This window comes from Rhodamnia argentea, chromosome 10, assembly GCF_020921035.1.
Source record: "Rhodamnia argentea isolate NSW1041297 chromosome 10, ASM2092103v1, whole genome shotgun sequence".
Lineage (NCBI taxonomy): Eukaryota > Viridiplantae > Streptophyta > Magnoliopsida > Myrtales > Myrtaceae > Rhodamnia > Rhodamnia argentea.
This window is the reverse complement of record NC_063159.1, coordinates 7,129,661-7,146,719: the sequence shown is the minus strand read 5'-3', so window position 1 is coordinate 7,146,719 and position 17,059 is coordinate 7,129,661. Positions and strand designations below refer to the sequence as shown.

Sequence of the window (17,059 nt, the reverse complement as noted above, 5' to 3'; positions counted from 1 at the left end):
TCAAGCCATCCAATGATACAGCAAATCTCAACTACTTGCCTGAGAAATAAATCTGTGCGTGTGAATCACTTCTTCGAACGAAAAACGAAATTTCTTCAAAATGATCACCTATAAAAGTTCATGAGAATTGATGTTGTGATATTATTTGAAATCAAGTTCACGTCTTTGTGTATACAGTGCCTCCATCTTCCAAAGAAGAAGCTATTCAGTTTTCAAATTCATCTGCTGATGGAGCGAATGAGTCTTTATGGTGCTTCTATCTTCCTTCTTCGTGCTCCAGCTGCCATCTCCAGCCAGTCGTCATCCCTTTCCTTTCTCTATCACCTTCATCCTTCTTGTGTCTGTTTCTCGTTTCGCGGTCGTCGAAGGTTTTCTTCGATCCCCATCCCTTGTGTAGACGACCCGAACCAGCTCTTGAGATACGTGAGGAAACATTGTAGAAATGGAGGTGTGTTTAAGAGTGTCAGTGATGCCTCGTATTGCATCAATAAAATGATAAAGACAAATCCTTTGCCTTCTGCCAGGGATTTTAGTCTACTGTTGGGTGCTATAGCGAGGATGAAGCAGTACTCCACTGTGATACGGTTGATTGAGCAGCTGCTTTGGTTGGGGATCGAGCATGATGTTGTTTTGCTGAATATTTCATTGAATTGCTTTTGCTGTTTAAAGCAGGTTGAGTTGGGATTGTCTATTCTGGGCAGAATCTTCAAGCTCGGATTTCACATCGATGTGGTCACATCGAGCACCCTAATTGATGGTCTCCTTAATAAGGGCAAAACTGATCAAGCGTTGAGGTTCCTCGATGATATGGTTCTAAATGGTCCCGCACCTGATGAGATCACGTATGCGATAATTGCGAAGGGGTTATGCAGGGCGGGAAACACCAGATTAGCGATTGAATTGCTAAGGGATTGGGAAGAGAGAAGTTGCAGGCTGAATTCCTTCACATACAGCATAGTAATAGATAGTCTTTGCAAGGAGGGATTGATCACAGAAGCGTTGAGGCTGCACGAAGGTATGAGTACGAAAGGCATTGAGCCAAATGTTGTTACCTATAACTCCTTGATCCACGGTCTGTGCAATGTAGGCCAGATGGAAGATGCTCTCGTATTGTTGGAACAGATGACAAGCAGAGGCACCCAACCGGACTTGCTCACTTATAACTCGTTGGTTCATTGCTTATGCAGCCTAGGCCAATGGAAAGATGCTACGGTCTTGTTGGACAAGATGATGAAGGCAGGAATTGAACCGAACGTCGTTACTTATACCTCCGTCATTCAAGGGGTGTGCAATTCTGGCCAATTGAAAGAGGCTCGAAGATTGCTGAGTCATATGGTTAAAAGCCGAGTAATGCCAAACGTCCGGACCTTTACTATTCTGGTGGATGCACATTGTAAGGAGGGAATGCTCCTGGAGGCACGGGCCATAGTCGATCAGATGATTCAATTAGGTAAAATCCCTGATAGTTTCACTTATAATGCATTGATGAATGGTTATTGTTTGCAAAATAGGATGCAGGACGCTATGGAAGTGCTTAATTTGATGGTTGAAAGAGGCTGCTCACCTAATGTTGTTTGTTATAACATATTGATTAACGGATACTGCAAAGCAAGAAGAGTTGAGAAGTCAAAGATGCTTTTGGGAGAAATGTTGCAAAGGGGAGTGATTCCTAACATCATCACATACAGCACTCTCATAAATGGATTTTGCCAGGTTGGGAACCTTCAAGCTGCGGAGGAGCTAATCAACGAGATGCAATCTCGCGATCTCTCTCTTAATCATTATATCTTGAGCGCTTTCTTGGATGGCTTGTGTAAAGTGCAGCAGATTGACAAGGCCATTACATTGCTTCGAAAGATGGAAGATTCCAAGTTCATCCCAAACATTGTGGCTTACAATATTCTGATAAACGGCATGTGTAATGCCGGAAAGCTCGATGATGCTATGGACCTGTTTAATTGTTTGCATGCTCGAGGCTTGCAACCTAATGTGCGGACGTATAGTAGTGTCATGCATGGATTGTGCAAAGGAGGTCGCACAGAAGAAGCATATCAGCTGCTAAAGGAGATGGAAGGAAATGGACTCTTTCCAGATGGCGTCACTTATAATTCAATTATACAAGGACTACTCAAAAATAACGAAAATACGAGAGCAGCGCAACTTGTTGGTGAAATGGTTGAAAGGGGTTTTTCTGCAAATGTGGGAACGATGGAGTTGTGGGTTAAATATTGCGTGACAAATGGAACTTCTTCCTTTCCTAGTTGAACTCTGCATTGGCTCTGAGATATGTCCAATTTTTCATCTGAAATGTGTATGAAGAGTAAACCAGACCAAAGGCAAGTTTTCTTCGTCACATCATCTCTTTCAGTCCCTTGTCCCATTACTGAAGTTATTTTAAGTCTGGGCACTGTTGACTGAATTGAACCGCCCAAGAAGGCAAATATTTGGAGGGGTGGAAGGTGGATTTTGTTTCTAAGACCTATGTTCGGTGCGAAATCTCTATTTTTAACTGGTACATGTACTTGTTGTTTAGTGCTTCTGGTGCCTAACGTTCTTCAAACTGGTGAAATTCGTATAAATGATCAAGGGGTCTGAGGATGATCTTGAATTAAATAGATGTTAATGGCAATAACTTTACTATGTAATAAAGTATATTAAGTCATGAGTCCTGATTTGCCTGTTGTGTATGTGCTTCGAGAAGGAGATCCTAGTTCTCTGCTATACTCTTTTCCTAACACATTCTGATCCCTTCAATGTCCTATTTACCATAGTTATTTCAAAGAAGAAGCATACCTTGAAGTGGATGGTATTTGAAACAATAGTGGAGAACATTTGGGTCAAGCTGGGTACTCGGATTATCAGCACAGGGTGATTAAATATTTGGGTTATTTGCTCTGCTTCTTACATGCAAATAACAGTGAAGTCTGAGGGATGGCTTGCTGACTAAGGAACATGGCTGCAAGTCTATGAAAACTACATGAAGTGTCCACTCCTTCGCACTGTGTGAAATTTTCCAAAAGCATCTGATGATGGGTGAACATGAACGCCCTGGACAGACATTCCCAATGTTAGACGTCTTGAGTGAACACCAATCAACTTAACTGCAGTCAGGCCGAGATGATGTGAATTTCCTCCATCTTTTTCACAGCATCAATTTATTCGCTTTCCAGATCAATGGGGTTGTCTGTCAATGGAGGTACATTCCTTGCCATTTTTGTCTGATTCAATTAATGACTCAGGAAGTCTTTTTTCCGTTTATTTTCAAGTGAATCACTCAGGACTGGAGGATTTGCCTGGACAGTTTGCCTCTCATTTACGCTCTCCCTCTACTCTTTGTTTGCTGACACAATCAGGTGTTTCGGAGACCTGTCTTTGAGCTAAGTTCACGTGCGGATACCATGGCAGACATGATCAATTGAACTCAGAAAAAAGAACCTGTCGAGCAGAAGGATCAAATTGAAGTTCTGCATATCACAAGAGGATTGACTCCTCAGCTGTCTCTTTTGTCTGGTTTCCTGATTTAAAAAAGCAGGTCCGTGGGCTTAGCAACTGAAGCAAAGCCACTTTTATGATGAAACTTAAAATCTCCAGAGAAATTTGGTTTCTGAAGAATGCCCTACTGCATTATTAGATGCTGGTTTGGTTCCATCTTATGCTGATAATTCCATTTTGCTTTTCATGCATTAGCTCATCCTCTGTACTTGTTTTGGCTTGTGTTGATTACAATTACATGGTATGACCAGTAAATGATTTGATATAGTTTCTGATTTGCGAATTTGGGTTCTGTGAAATTGACTTTATCCTCGCATGGCATCTATCTTGCATGGTGTAAATATGTTCTCAACCCTAATTTAGATGACTTGAACTAGCTGTCCAGTTATGTGAGGACCAATTGCAGAAATGGAGGTGTTCTTGCGAGTGTCGGTGATGCCCTGCGTTGCTTCGGTAAAATGATAAGTGCGAGCACTTTGCCTTCCGCCAGGGATTGCAGTCGACTGTTGTGTGCTGTAGTGAGGATGGAGCAACACTCGACTGCAATCCGGTTGATTGGGAAGCTGTGTTCTTTGGGATTGATGTTAATCATTTTTGGCTGAATATTTTGTTGAATTGTTTTTGCCGCTTAAACCGAGTTGATTTGGGTTTGTCTATCCTAGGTAGGATCTTGAAGCTTGGTTTCACATCAATGTGGTGACATCGAACACCTTATTGGTGGTATCTTATTCAGGACAAAACTTATCAAGCATTGAAGTTCCTCGATGATACGGTTCTAAAGGACCTCGAACCCAATTAGACCACTTATGCCATATTGGCCAAAGGGTTTTGCAGAGCGGGTAACACCAGATTGGAGATTGAATTGCTAAGGGGTTGGTAAGAGAGAAGTTGCAGGCTGGGTTCCTTCACATACAACATGGTAATAGATAGTCTTTGCAAGGAGATATCAATCACAGAGGCCTTGAGCTTACACGAAAGTTTGTGTAGAAAAGGTGTCCAACCAGATATTTTTGCGATCCATGGTTTGTGCAATGTAGGCCAAATGGAAGATGCTCTCGTATTGTTGGAAGAGATGGCAAGCTGATGCATTCAACCCAATATATTCACTTTTGGCACGTTGGTTCATTGCTTATGCAACCTATGCAAATGGAATGATGCTACAGTCTTGTTGAAGAAGATGATCAAGGAAGGAATTGAACCGGATGTCGTTCCTTATACCTCCGTCCTTCATGGAGTGTGTAATTCCAGCCAATTGACAGAGGCTCGAAGACTCTTGAACCATACGTTGCAAAGCAGAGTAACGCCGGATATTCGAACCTTCAATATTCCGGTGGATGAACATTGCAAAGAGGGAATGGTTGTGGAGGCAGAGGACATAGTTGACCAGATGATTCAATTAGGTGAAATGTCTGATGGTTTCATTTATAATACACTGATGGGTGGTTGTTGTTCGCAAATTAGAATGAAATATGCTATGGAAGTGCTTAATTTGATGGTTGCAAGAGGCTGCTCCCCTGATGTTGTTAGTTATTCCTTGTTGATTAATGGATACTGCAAAGCAAAAAGAGTTGTCCAATCAAAGATGCTTTTGCGAAAAATGCTTCAAAGGGGCTCGAATCCTAATGTCATCACATACAACACTATTGTAAATGGATTTTGCCAGGTTGGGAACCTTGAAGCCGCGGAGGGGCTAATTAATGAGATGCAATCCCGTGGTCTATATCTTGATCATTATACCTTGAATGGTTTGCTGGATGGCTTAAGTAAAGTGCAGCAGATTGATATGGCCATGATATTGTTTCGAAAGACTATGGCCTTGATATTGTTTCGAAAGATGGAAGATTCCAAATTTGTCCCAAACCTTGTGACTTACACTATTCTAATAAACGGCATGTGTTAATACTGGAAAGCTCGACGATGCTAAGGGGCTGTTCAATGTTTTGCATGCTCGAGGCTTGCGACTTGATGTGTAAATGTATAATATTCTCATGCATGGGTTGTACGAAGGAGGATGCACGGAGGAAGCATATCAGCTGCTAAAGGAGACGGAAGGAAATGGATCATTTCCAAATGGTGTCAATTATAACACAATAATCCAAGGACTACTTAGTAATAACAAAAATACGAGAGCAGAGCAAGTTGTCAGTGAAATGGTTGAAAGGGGATTTTCTGCAGATATAGCTTCGACGGAGTTTTGGGTTAACTATCTCATGACAAATGGAACTTCCTCCTTTTTACTTTGAAGGCAAGCATGATGACGTGATTCGATTATTTTAACGGCATGTTATGCTATGTTTTATTCTACGCTCTCAAAGTAAGTTTAGATTCGCGTTACTTGGTATGGTTCATATGGAATTTGTATACTTGATGAAGTCATTGATGATTGTTCATACAAACCATGGAAATATGAGGAACGTTTCTGTTTGTACTCTGTAGTAAAGTGACCCAGACACTCTACAGCAAATTTTGGTTTTAATTTCTGGTTTTCCATTAGTAACACTTCTCAAGAGATGAGCTAGAAAAGTGGAATCAAGCTCATTTAAAGTAATTGGTCTTCTGCAGAACATGTTTTTTGAAACTGATTACATTATCATTCTTGGTCAAACATATGATTGTCCAAGGAGCTAGACTCCGACACTCTGCGATTTGATCATTTTCGGTCGTTCTTTTCTCTGCAGGCTTCATTTTCAAGGCAAGCATGATGATGTGATTTGATCTTTTTAACTGTATGTTATGCTTTATTCTATGCTCTCAAAGTAAGCTTAGATCCGGATTACTTGGTTGTGTGGTTCATATGGAATTTGTATACTTGATGAAGGCATTGATGATTTTTCATACGAACCATGGGAATATGAGGAATATTTCTGTTTATACTCTATAGCAAAGTGACTCAGACACACTACAGCAAATTTTGGTTTTAATTTCTGGTTGTCCATTAGTAACACTCTTCTCAAGAGATGAGCTAGAAAAGTGGAATCAAGCTCATTTAGAGTAATTGGTCTTCTGCGGAACGTGCTTTTTGAATCTGATTGCAGTACAATTTCTTGGTATTGTCCAAGGAGCTAGACTAGGCATCGATCATTTTTCATACCATCAGTGGAAATATGAGGAACATTTCAGATTATACCAATTGGTCGTCTGCAGAACGTGTTTTTGAATCTGGAGTTAACAATTCTCTAATTGCACTACCATTTCTTGGTCGAACGCATGATTGTCCAAGGAGCTAGATTAGGCTGAGATCATGCTTTTCTGCCGGTTCGTTTCTCATGCAATCTTGTGGATACAGCTGAGCTCTGTGCATTGTCTAATACGGTTTGTTTACAAGTTCATTCCTCGTTAAGCATTTATCCAACGTAAGAATGCTTCGGATGTTTACTTTCTTTGTCTGCTGGACACACGTTCTGCTTTAAATACACGTTTCTCGTAATATGATTTTTTTTCGGTTTTATTTCAATAATCCGGTTGCTACTTAATGAATTGTTTCATGGAGATAATACAATTGATTAAGGATAATGACCCGGAAGCATAGTGACCTTTCAATTCAATATATATTTTTTTAATGTAATCACTATTAACACCGGTACAATATGATTGTGTGGTGTGTCAGGGCATTAAAATGTCATTTATCCTCTCAGACTTTAATGTGTTTACATTGCGGTTTATCGAAATTACCTGTATAAAAACGAAACGATTAATTGGTGATATATATGAGACTATTAGCGGTATGAAATTCTTTTTTCTTTTATAACGTCGAATTAATTGAAATACTCTAATTAAAAAGTAGCTGTCATTATTGTATGAATTATCGCTCGATAATAAAGAAAATTGTTGGAGGGTTCCCACGTTAAAATGTTGTGATTTTACATTATTAGGCCCATGTCGCATTTTTTTTTTATGTGTGTAGAGATTAATTCAGTAAGTTGGATCTTCATGAGCAATATATTCAAGCCATTATCTATTTCTCTTCCTTTCCATTAGCTAACGTAAATAACGAATTAATAAAGATTTTTTTTTTGGGTCGGGAAATTAACAAAGATAAATGACAAGAAAATGGTGATAAACACAATAGACGAGGATAAGTGGCTCGATGAATTGCTAGCGTAAGAAGAATTTCCCTCTTTAATAATGTTCATGCCTACTTTGAATCTTACTTAATCCATGCGCATACCTTTGAATAATCACTTCAAACTTTTAAATACGTTAATTAATTCTTGATTGGACGCCTCCCATATGAACCAAACACATCAATGTGAATCACAATGTCCCATCTTGCATAATTCAAAGGGATATAGCTTTTTGCTTTCATTTGGTGACATTTGGGGCGGTTTAATGGGTGAATCAGATCGGGCGGAAAATTATCCGACTCGTATGGATCGGCAACTGGACCTAAAATCAGAACCGTCAAAGACAAACCAAGACATGTTCGGCCTAGTTATTACTATTAAGGTAATATTTGCTCTAAATTAATTCTTTCTCAGATAAAAATTCAAAATCGGTACTCCTAAATAAAATTCATATCTAATGCAAAAACTCTTTTTGGCTTAGACCAAAAAAAAAAAAAAATAATAATAATAGAAGAAAGCTCTTTTTGGGTTTGTCTGGGTAAACTCGTAGCCTCAGTTCACTCTCACGCTCGACGCCTCTCTTGCCCTATTGTTCTTGTTCGCCTCTCTGGGTAACTCTTACCAATGACTGGCCCACGCGCCGCCGTCCACGACTGGAGTATTCGTCGCCATCGCCGTCCTCGCCTGCTTCTCTCTCGCTCAAAACAATTCTGGTTTCGCCACTTTCGCCGCTCCAACAGTAATCTCCGAAGCATTGGATAGTCCATCACCGCTCAGGTTCCGTCTCTCTCTCTCTCTCTCTCTCTGTTCAGCTTAGCTCATTGGACAGTCACGTTTTTTGGAAGGATCATTGTTTATGGAGCGGAATGGCTCAAGTTTTTGCAGTTGAAATAGGAATAGCTGAGTCAGGTATGTTTGAGAAATTAGGATTTGAAATGCGCCTAGAGTCTCCAAAATCTAACTTGTGAATCTGACCTGTGGTGCGCAAATTTTTGTTCTCTGTTTAGGTTGTCAGATCAAATTTCTGTCTTGAATTAGGACACAGAGTGAGTTGAGGTGAATTGTGTGTCAAATGCCTATACACATAAATTCATTGAAGTATATATTGTTTGATGCTCATTATCAAGTTATCACATTGTTTATCAAGCCATCCAATGATCCAGCAAATCTCAACTACTTGCCAGAGAAGTAATACTGTGCGTGTGAATAGTCACTTCTTCGAACGAAAAACGAAATTTCTTCAAAATGATCGCCTATAAAAATTAATGAGAATTGATGTTGTGATATCATTTGAAATCAAGTCCACGTCTTTGCGTATACAGTGCTTCCATCTTCCAAAGAAGAAGCTATTCAGTTTTCAGATTCATCTGCTGATGGAGCGAACGAGTCTTTATGGTGCTTCCATCTTCCTTCTTCATGCTCCAGCTGCCATCTCCAGCCAGTCGTCATCCCTTTCCTTTCTCTATCACCTTCATCCTTCTTGTGTCCGTTTCTCGTTTCGCGGTGGTCGGAGGTTTTCTTCGATCCCTATCCCTCGTGTAGACGACCCGAACCAGCTCTTGAGATACGTGAGGAAACATTGCAGAAATGGAGGTGTGTTTAAGAGTGTCAGTAATGCCTCGTATTGCTTCAATAAAATGATAAAGACAAACCCTTTGCCTTCTGCTAGGGATTTTAGTCTGCTGTTGGGTTCTATAGTGAGGATGAAGCAGTACTCCACTGCGATACGGTTGATTGAGCAGCTGCCTTCGTTGGGGATCGAGCATGATGTTGTTTTGCTGCATATTTCGTTGAATTGCTTTTGCCGTTTAAAGCAGGTTGAGTTGGGATTGTCTATCCTGGGCAGAATCTTCAAGCTTGGATTTCACATCGATGTGGTCACATCGAGCTCCCTAATTGATGGTCTCCTTATTAAGGGCAAAACTGTTCAAGCATTGAGGTTCCTCAATGACATGAGGCGAAATGGCCCCGAACCTAACGAGACCACATATGCGATAATCGTGAAGGGATTATGCAAGGCGGGTAACACCAGATTGGCGGTTGAATTGCTGAGGGACTGGGAAGATAGAAGTTGCAGGATCAATGCCTTCACATATGCCATAATAATTGATAGTCTTTGTAAGGAGGGATTGATCACGTAAGCGTTGAGACTGCACGAAGGTATGAGTAGAAAAGGCGTTGAACCAAATGTTGTTACCTATAACTCCTTGATCCATGGTCTGCTCAATATAGGCCAGATGGAAGATGCTCTCGTATTGTTGAAAGAGATGACAAGCAGAGGCATCCAACCCGACTTAGTCACTTATAGCTCGTTGGTTCATTCCTTATGCAACCTAGGCCAATGGAAAGATGCTACAGTCTTGTTGGAGAAGATGACGAAGGCAGGAATTGAACCGAACGTCGTTACTTATACTTCCGTCATTCAAGGGGTGTGCAATTTCGGCCAATTCAAAGAGGCTCGAGGACTGCTGAGTTATATGGTGCAAAGCAGAGTAACACCGGATGTTCAAACCTTCACTATTTTGGTGGATGCGCATTGTAAGGAGGGAATGCTCGTGGAGGCAGAGGCCATAGTCAACCATATGATTCAATTAGGTGAAATGCCTAATAGTTTCACTTATAATGCATTGATGAATGGTTATTGTTTGCAAAATAGGATGAACGATGCTATGGAAGTGCTTAATTTGATGGTTGAAAGAGGCTGCTTACCAGATGTCATCACATACAACACTCTTGTAAATGGATTTTGCCAGGTTGGGAACCTTGAAGCCGCGGAGGAGCTAATTAACGAGATGCAATCTCGCGATCTATCTCTAGATCATTATACCTTGAATGGTTTGCTGGATGGCTTGTGTAAAATGCAGCAGATTGACAAGGCCATGATATTGCTTCGAAAGATGGAAAATTCCAAATTCGTCCCAGACATTGTGACTTACAATATTCTAATAAACGGCATGTGTAATGATGGAAAGCTTGACGATGCTAAGGGGCTATTCAATTGTTTGAATGCTCGAGGCTTGCAACCTAACGTGTGGACATATAACATTCTCATGCATGGGTTGTGCAAATCTGAATGCACGGAGGAAGCATATCAGCTCCTAAAGGAGATGGAAGGAAATGGACTCTTTCCAGATGGGGTCACTTATAACACCATAATCAAAGGACTGCTAGAAAACAACGAAAATACTCGAGCAGCACAACTTGTCAATGAAATGGTTGAAAGGGGTTTTTCTGCAGATGTAGCAACAATGAAGTTGTGGGTTAAATATCTCGTGACAAATGGAACTTCTTCCTTTCCACATTGAACTCTCCATTGTCTCTGAGATGTGTCCATTTTTTCAGCTGAAATGTGATGAAGAGTAAATCAGATTTGCAGCAAGTTTTCTTCTAAACATCATCACTTTGAGTCCCATGTCCAATTAACAAATTTTTTTTCAATCTGGGAGACAATTGACCAAATCGAACTGCCCAAGAAGGCAAATATTTGGAGGGGGGGAAGTGGTCTTATTATACCTAGGTTCGGCATGAAATCTCTGTATTTTACTTGTAAGTGTGCTCGTCGTTTAGTGCTTCTGGTGCCTATTGTATTCAAAGTTGAAACTCATACAAATGATGAAGCGGTCTAAGGATGATACTGAATTAAATAAATGTTAATAAGAATAACTTTACTGCGTCATACATAAATTATGTTGTACATCCTGATTACCCTGTTGTATATGTGCTTTGAGGTAGTGATACTTGTTTTCTGTTCTACTCTCTTTTTAGCACAATCTGATCTTTTCAGTGTCCTCTGTATCATTGATGCTTCAAAGAAGATGCCTAAATTGAAGTGGATGGTATTTGAATCGGTAGTGGAGAATATTTTGGTCAAGTTGGGTGCTCAGATTGTCACCACAGGTCGATTACATATTAGGGCTATTTGCTCTGCTTCTTACATGCAACTGACGACGAAGAAGAAACATGGCTGAAAATGTATGAAAACTGCTTGAAGTATCTTCCCCTTTGCATTGTGAGGGATTTTCCGAAATGCTTCTGATGGTGGGTGAACATGAACGCCGTTGACAGACATTCCCAATGCTAGACTTCTTGAGCCAACACCAATCAACTTCATCCCAGTCAGGCTCAGAGATGTAAAATTTCCATCTGTCTTTTCCTCTGCATCAATTGAATTACTTTACCAATCAATGGGGTTAGCTCTCAACTGATTTTCGAGTGGCGATCCTCATGCAAATACCGGGACAAAGTCATGGTTATGTCTTTCAGGATTTGAACATATATGGTAAACTCACAAGTGGCTTTTGCAAGGTGATAACCATTTCTTTTAGCCTTTATGCAGTGTTTCCTCCTATTGGTTTAGACTTTTGGTTTTGCACTATGTTTAGTGAAGATGATCAATGCTCAAGCATTGCTAAAGTTGGAGGCATGATGATGATTTCATTTTAGACAGATGTTAATCAGCTTTTTTGCTCTGTGACGAACTGATTTTGTGTTTAGATTCTCCTGAAGACTCACTTAAGTATCACAATAACAAACCAATTCAGCTTTTCTGGTCATGAAAAAATCAAAATCATTATTTTGAGAACTTGAAAATAACAGTCACTGTAAATAACATCTTGAGAGCTCTTCACAGACGTGATAACAGTCTCTTTGTATATGTGCTTTGAGAGAGAGATCCAAGTCTTCTGTTGTACTGTTTTTTTTAGCACAATCTGATCCTTTTGATGTCCTATTTACTGAGAGTCTTCTGTTATACTCTTTTTTTTTAGCACAATCCGATCCTTTCGATGTCCTATTTACCATAGATACTTCAAAGAAGATGCATTCCTTGAAGTGGATGGTATTTGAATCAATAGTGGAGAATATTTGGGTCGAGCTGGGTGCTCAGATTATCACCACAGGTCGATTACATATTTGGGTTATTTGCTCTGCTTCTTACATGCAATTAACAGCGAAGTTTGAGTAACGTCTTGCTGACTACGGAGCATGGCTGCAAGTGTATGAAAATTGCTTGAAGTATCTAATTCTCCTTTGCACCGCGAGGGGTTTTCTGAAGTATCTGTGATGGGTGAACATTAACGCTGCCGACAGACATTCCAAATGCTAGACGTCCTGAGCGAACACCATTCAACCTCATCCCAGTCGGTCCTAGATGGTGTGAATATCCATCGTCCGTTCCACTGCATCAATTTATTTGCTTTCCCAATCAATAGGTTTGGCTCTCAACAGGGGTACATTCCTTGCCATTTTTATCTGTTTCAATTACTTGCTCAGGAACACATTTTTCTGTTGGTTGTTAAGTGGATCACTTTGGACAGGAGGATTTGCCCGGACAGTGTGCCTCTCGTCACGCCGTCTACTCTTTGTTTGCTGACACCATCATAGTAGCGTGCAAGCGTTTCGGAGAAGAGTCTTGGATAGACGTGATCAATGGAACTCAGAAAAAACGACCTGCCAAGCAAAAGGATCAAATTGAAGTTTTGCATGTATCACAAGAGGATCAAGTCCTCAGCTGTCGCTTTTGTCTGTTTCCTGATTTGAAAAAAGCAGGTTCATGGGTTTAGCAACTGAAGCGAAGCCACTTTTACGATGAAACGTAAAATCTCCAGAGAAAGTTGGTTTCTGAAGCAAAATGCTTCCTTACGCTTGGCCAAGGTTCCAAAAGTAGATTTTGCAATTTTTTTTTTACTTTTTTATGAATTTTCGTAAAATTTAGTAAAAACTGATTGATAAAAAATCAGGTGTCAACAGTGCAGAATGACGGGATTTTCCCGATTTTCTACATATTTTTCTATATTCGGAAAATATTAAAAAATAGGAAAAGTATGAAAATTTATTTTTTTGTTCAAAATTAGTCCCCGTGGCTTTGGCTAAGGTTTTCAAAGTTGATTTTGCAATTCTTTTACTTTTTATAGATTTTTTTTTATGAATTTTCTAAAAAATTACTGAAAACAGACGGATCGAAAGCCCCTACCGTGTTATTAGATGCTGGTTTGGTTCAATCTTGTGCCGATAATTCCATTTTGCATTTCTGGTTTTCGTATTTGGGTCCCTTGAAATTGACTTTATCATCGCATGGCATCTATCTTGCATGGCGTGAATTTGTTCTCGACCTCCTTAACGATTTTCGAGTACCAATCCTCATGTTAAATACTGGGGACAAAGTCATGGTTGTTTCTTCCCGAATTTCGACACGGAGTCGTGGTTCGAGTTCGACATGTATGGTATGTTCACAACCGGCTTTTAGCAAGGTCGTAACCATTTCCTCAGCCTTTGGGCAGCTTTTCCTTATATTGATTTAGGCTTTTGATCTTGCACTATCTTGTACGTCCTAGCCTCTCCAATTGCTGTTTCTTGAAGACTCGATTTAGTATTGTAGGAACAAACCCTGTGACGTCTGCGTGGATTAGACACACGATGCAAGTTTTATGTTTTTATACTAGTCATTAGCTTTTAGTCATTTAGGTTTTCTCGTGGTAAAAAAAAAAAAAAAATCAGTTTGAGAAGCTTATAAGAAGTATAGGAAACACGTGTCAGTATCATTTCCCACGATAAACATGACATCATGTCAAGCAGAAAAACAACTACACATCATAGAAATTAGGATGCATGACTAAAGCATCTATTCTTCAACACACTAGCGCAATGCTCATCCGTGTGTTGTTACCATTCGACAATGTTCTCTATGTTGGGATCAGATAGATCACCATTCTTTTGAGATTTAGCAGAGGTTGGGCATTAAGCGCCGATACTATTCGGGAGTTTTCGTGTGGTGTCTAATAGTTTTGGACAATTTCCGATATAAGATCACATGTGGCCGGCCTTTAGAAATGACGCGCGAATCCAGCATCCCGACACGTCGGTTCGATACGCACGGATCAATTTTAAGCATTATCAAAAAGTTAGGAATCAAAATGTAAATTTATCATATATTCATGTCATTTCAATACGCACAATTAAATATATATATATTTAAGTCATATATTCGGCCATCTCAAAATTAATATATTCAACCACAAAAAAAAATTTGGGGTTTTTCGTGATATTGGTAAAAAAAAAAAATTTAATATACAATATTTGATGAATATTCGGAAATAAATTTATTTAATATCAAAACACGAGATCTCCTTAGTGTAGAGAGAGAGAGAGAGAGAGAGAGAGAGATGCCAAAGCTCTGCACTTTTCCGGTTCGTCGTCGGCTGATGAAGCGAACGAGTCTCTGCTCTGCTTCCGTCTTCTTTCTTCCTGCTCCAGCTGCCATCTCCAGCCAGTCGTCATCCCTTCCCATTCTCTCTCTCCCTTTCTCGGCTCGCCTTCCTCGGAGGTTCTGTTCGATCCCTAACGCTAATTTGGACGACCCGAACCATCTCTTGAGCTACGTGAGGAAAAATTGCAGAGCTGGTGGTGTGCTTACGAGTGTCGGTGATGCCCTGTGCTGCTCCGGTAAAATGATCAGCGCAAACCATTTGCCTTCCTCCTGGGATTTCAATCTACTGTTGGGTGCTGTAGTGAGGATGAAGCATTACTCCACTGCGATCGGGTTGATTAACCAGCTGCGATCGTCAGGGATCGAGGATAATGTTGCTTTGCTGACGATTTCCCTGAATTGCTGTTGCCGGTTACGGCAGGTTGATTTGGGTTTCTCTATCCTGGGCACAATCTTGAAGCTTGGGTTGCACATCGATGTGGTTATATCGAGCACCCCAATTGATGGTCTCTTTATTCAGGGCAAAACTGATGAAGCACCGAGGCTTCTCGATGATATGGTTCTAAACGGCCCGGAACCTAATGAGACCACATATGTGATAATCGCCAAGGGGTTATGTAGGGCGGGTAACACCAGATTGGCCATTGAATTGCTAAGGGACTGGGAAGAGAGAAGCTTCAGCATCCATTCGTTCACATACGGCATAATAATGGATAGTCTTTGCTAGAAGGGATTGGTAACAGAGGCCTTGGGACTACATGAAAGTATGAGTAGACAAAGCATCCTACCAGATGTTGTCACTTATACCTCCTTGATCCACGGTCTGTGCAAAGTAGGCCAGATAGAAGAAGCTCTCGTATTGTTGAAACAGATGACAAGCAGAGGGACCCAACCCAACATAATCACTTATAACTTGATGGTTCATTGCTTATGCAACCTAGGCAAATGGAACGATGCTTCAGTCTTGTTGGAGAAGATGATGAAGGAAGGAATTGAACCGAATGTTGTTACTTATATCTCTGTCGTTCAAGGAGTGTGCAATTCTGGCCAATTGAAAGAGGGTCGAAGACTGCTGAATCATATGGTGCAAAGCATAGTAATGCCGGCTGTTCAAACCTTCAATTTTCTGGTGGATGCACATTGCAAACAGAGAATGCTTGTGGAGGCGGAGGCCATAGTGGACCAGATGATTCAATTAGGTGAAATGCCTAATATTTTCATTTATAGTACATTGAAGAATAGTTATTATTTGCAAAATAGAATGAAGGATGCTATGGAAGTGCTTAATTTGATGGTTAAAAGAGGCTGCTCACCTGATGTCATCACATACAACACTCTTGTAAATGGATTTTGCCAGGTTGGGAACCTTAAAGCCGTGGAGGAGCTAATTAACGAGATGCAATCTCGCAATCTATCTCTAGATCATTATACCTTGAATTCTTTCCTGGATGGCTTGTGTAAAATGCAGCAGATTGACAAGGCCATGATAAACGGCATGTGTAATGCTGGAAAGCTCGACAATGCTAAGGGGTTATTCAATTGTTTGAATGGTCGAGGCTTGCAACCTAACGTGTGGACAATTAACATTCTCATGCATGGGTTGTGCAAATCCGGATGCACGGAGGAAGCATATCAGCTCCTAAAGGAGATGGAAGGAAATGGATGCTTTTCAGACGGGATCAATTATAACACAATAATCCAAGGGCTATTAAAAAACAACGAAAATGCTAGAGCAGCTCAAATTGTCAATGAAATGGTTGAAAGGGGTTTTTCTGCTGATGTAGCAATGATGGAGTTGTCGGTTAAATATCTCATGACAAATGGAACTTCTTCCTTTTCTAGTTGAGCTCTCCATTGTCTCTGCAATATGTCCACATTTTCATCTGAAATGTGATGGTGAGTAAAGCAGATGGACGGCAAGTTTTCTTCCACACATCATCTCATTGAGTCCCATGTACCGTTAATGAAGTTGTCTCAAGTCTGGGAATTTTGATCTCTTGCTTCCCTGTAAGGCTTTTGGAGGGGTGGAGGGTGGATTTATTTCTAGTATACCTAGGTTCTGTAAGAAGTCTCTGTGTTTAAGTGGTACGTCATACGTGTACTTGCCGATTAGTGCTTCTGGTGCCTAATGTTCTTCAACAAGTGAAATTCATACAAATGATCAAGCGGTCCAAGGCTGATCTTGAATTAAATTGATGTTAATGGCGATAACTTTACCAGGTAATAAAGTAAGTTAAGTCATGAATCCTTATTAGCCTGTTGGGTATGTGCTTTGAGAGAGAGATCCTAGTTTTCTGCT

At 40.4% G+C, this 17,059-nt stretch overlaps 3 protein-coding genes and 2 pseudogenes across 3 annotated transcripts in view; 4 read left to right on the top strand and 1 right to left on the bottom strand.

Moving 5' to 3' along the window:
* LOC125316740 overlaps positions 1-12,466 on the top strand; it is a 21,904-nt pseudogene extending 9,438 nt beyond the window's left edge.
* The window catches only part of LOC115750563 (protein FAR-RED ELONGATED HYPOCOTYL 3), an 874,908-nt gene that overhangs the window by 491,762 nt on the left and 366,087 nt on the right, over positions 1-17,059 (bottom strand). The window lies entirely within an intron of this gene.
* Positions 73-3,127, top strand: LOC125312525 (pentatricopeptide repeat-containing protein At3g22470, mitochondrial-like). Its single transcript, XM_030688035.2, has one exon. The coding sequence runs from the start codon at positions 121-123 to the stop codon at positions 2,263-2,265; it is 2,145 nt and encodes a 714-aa protein (XP_030543895.2). The 5' UTR covers positions 73-120; the 3' UTR covers positions 2,266-3,127.
* On the top strand, positions 4,670-5,392 carry LOC125312641 (pentatricopeptide repeat-containing protein At1g62680, mitochondrial). The gene has a single exon (XM_048271364.1). It carries the CDS (start codon positions 4,670-4,672, stop codon positions 5,390-5,392), a length of 723 nt encoding a protein of 240 aa, XP_048127321.1.
* Positions 8,579-17,059, top strand: LOC115732826 (annotated as a pseudogene).

Bases quoted from the DNA above. Each gene is read 5' to 3' on its own strand.
- LOC125312525 (XM_030688035.2), top strand. From the start codon at position 121: ATGAGAATTGATGTTGTGATATTATTTGAAATCAAGTTCACGTCTTTG.
- LOC125312641 (XM_048271364.1), top strand. From the start codon at position 4,670: ATGATCAAGGAAGGAATTGAACCGGATGTCGTTCCTTATACCTCCGTC.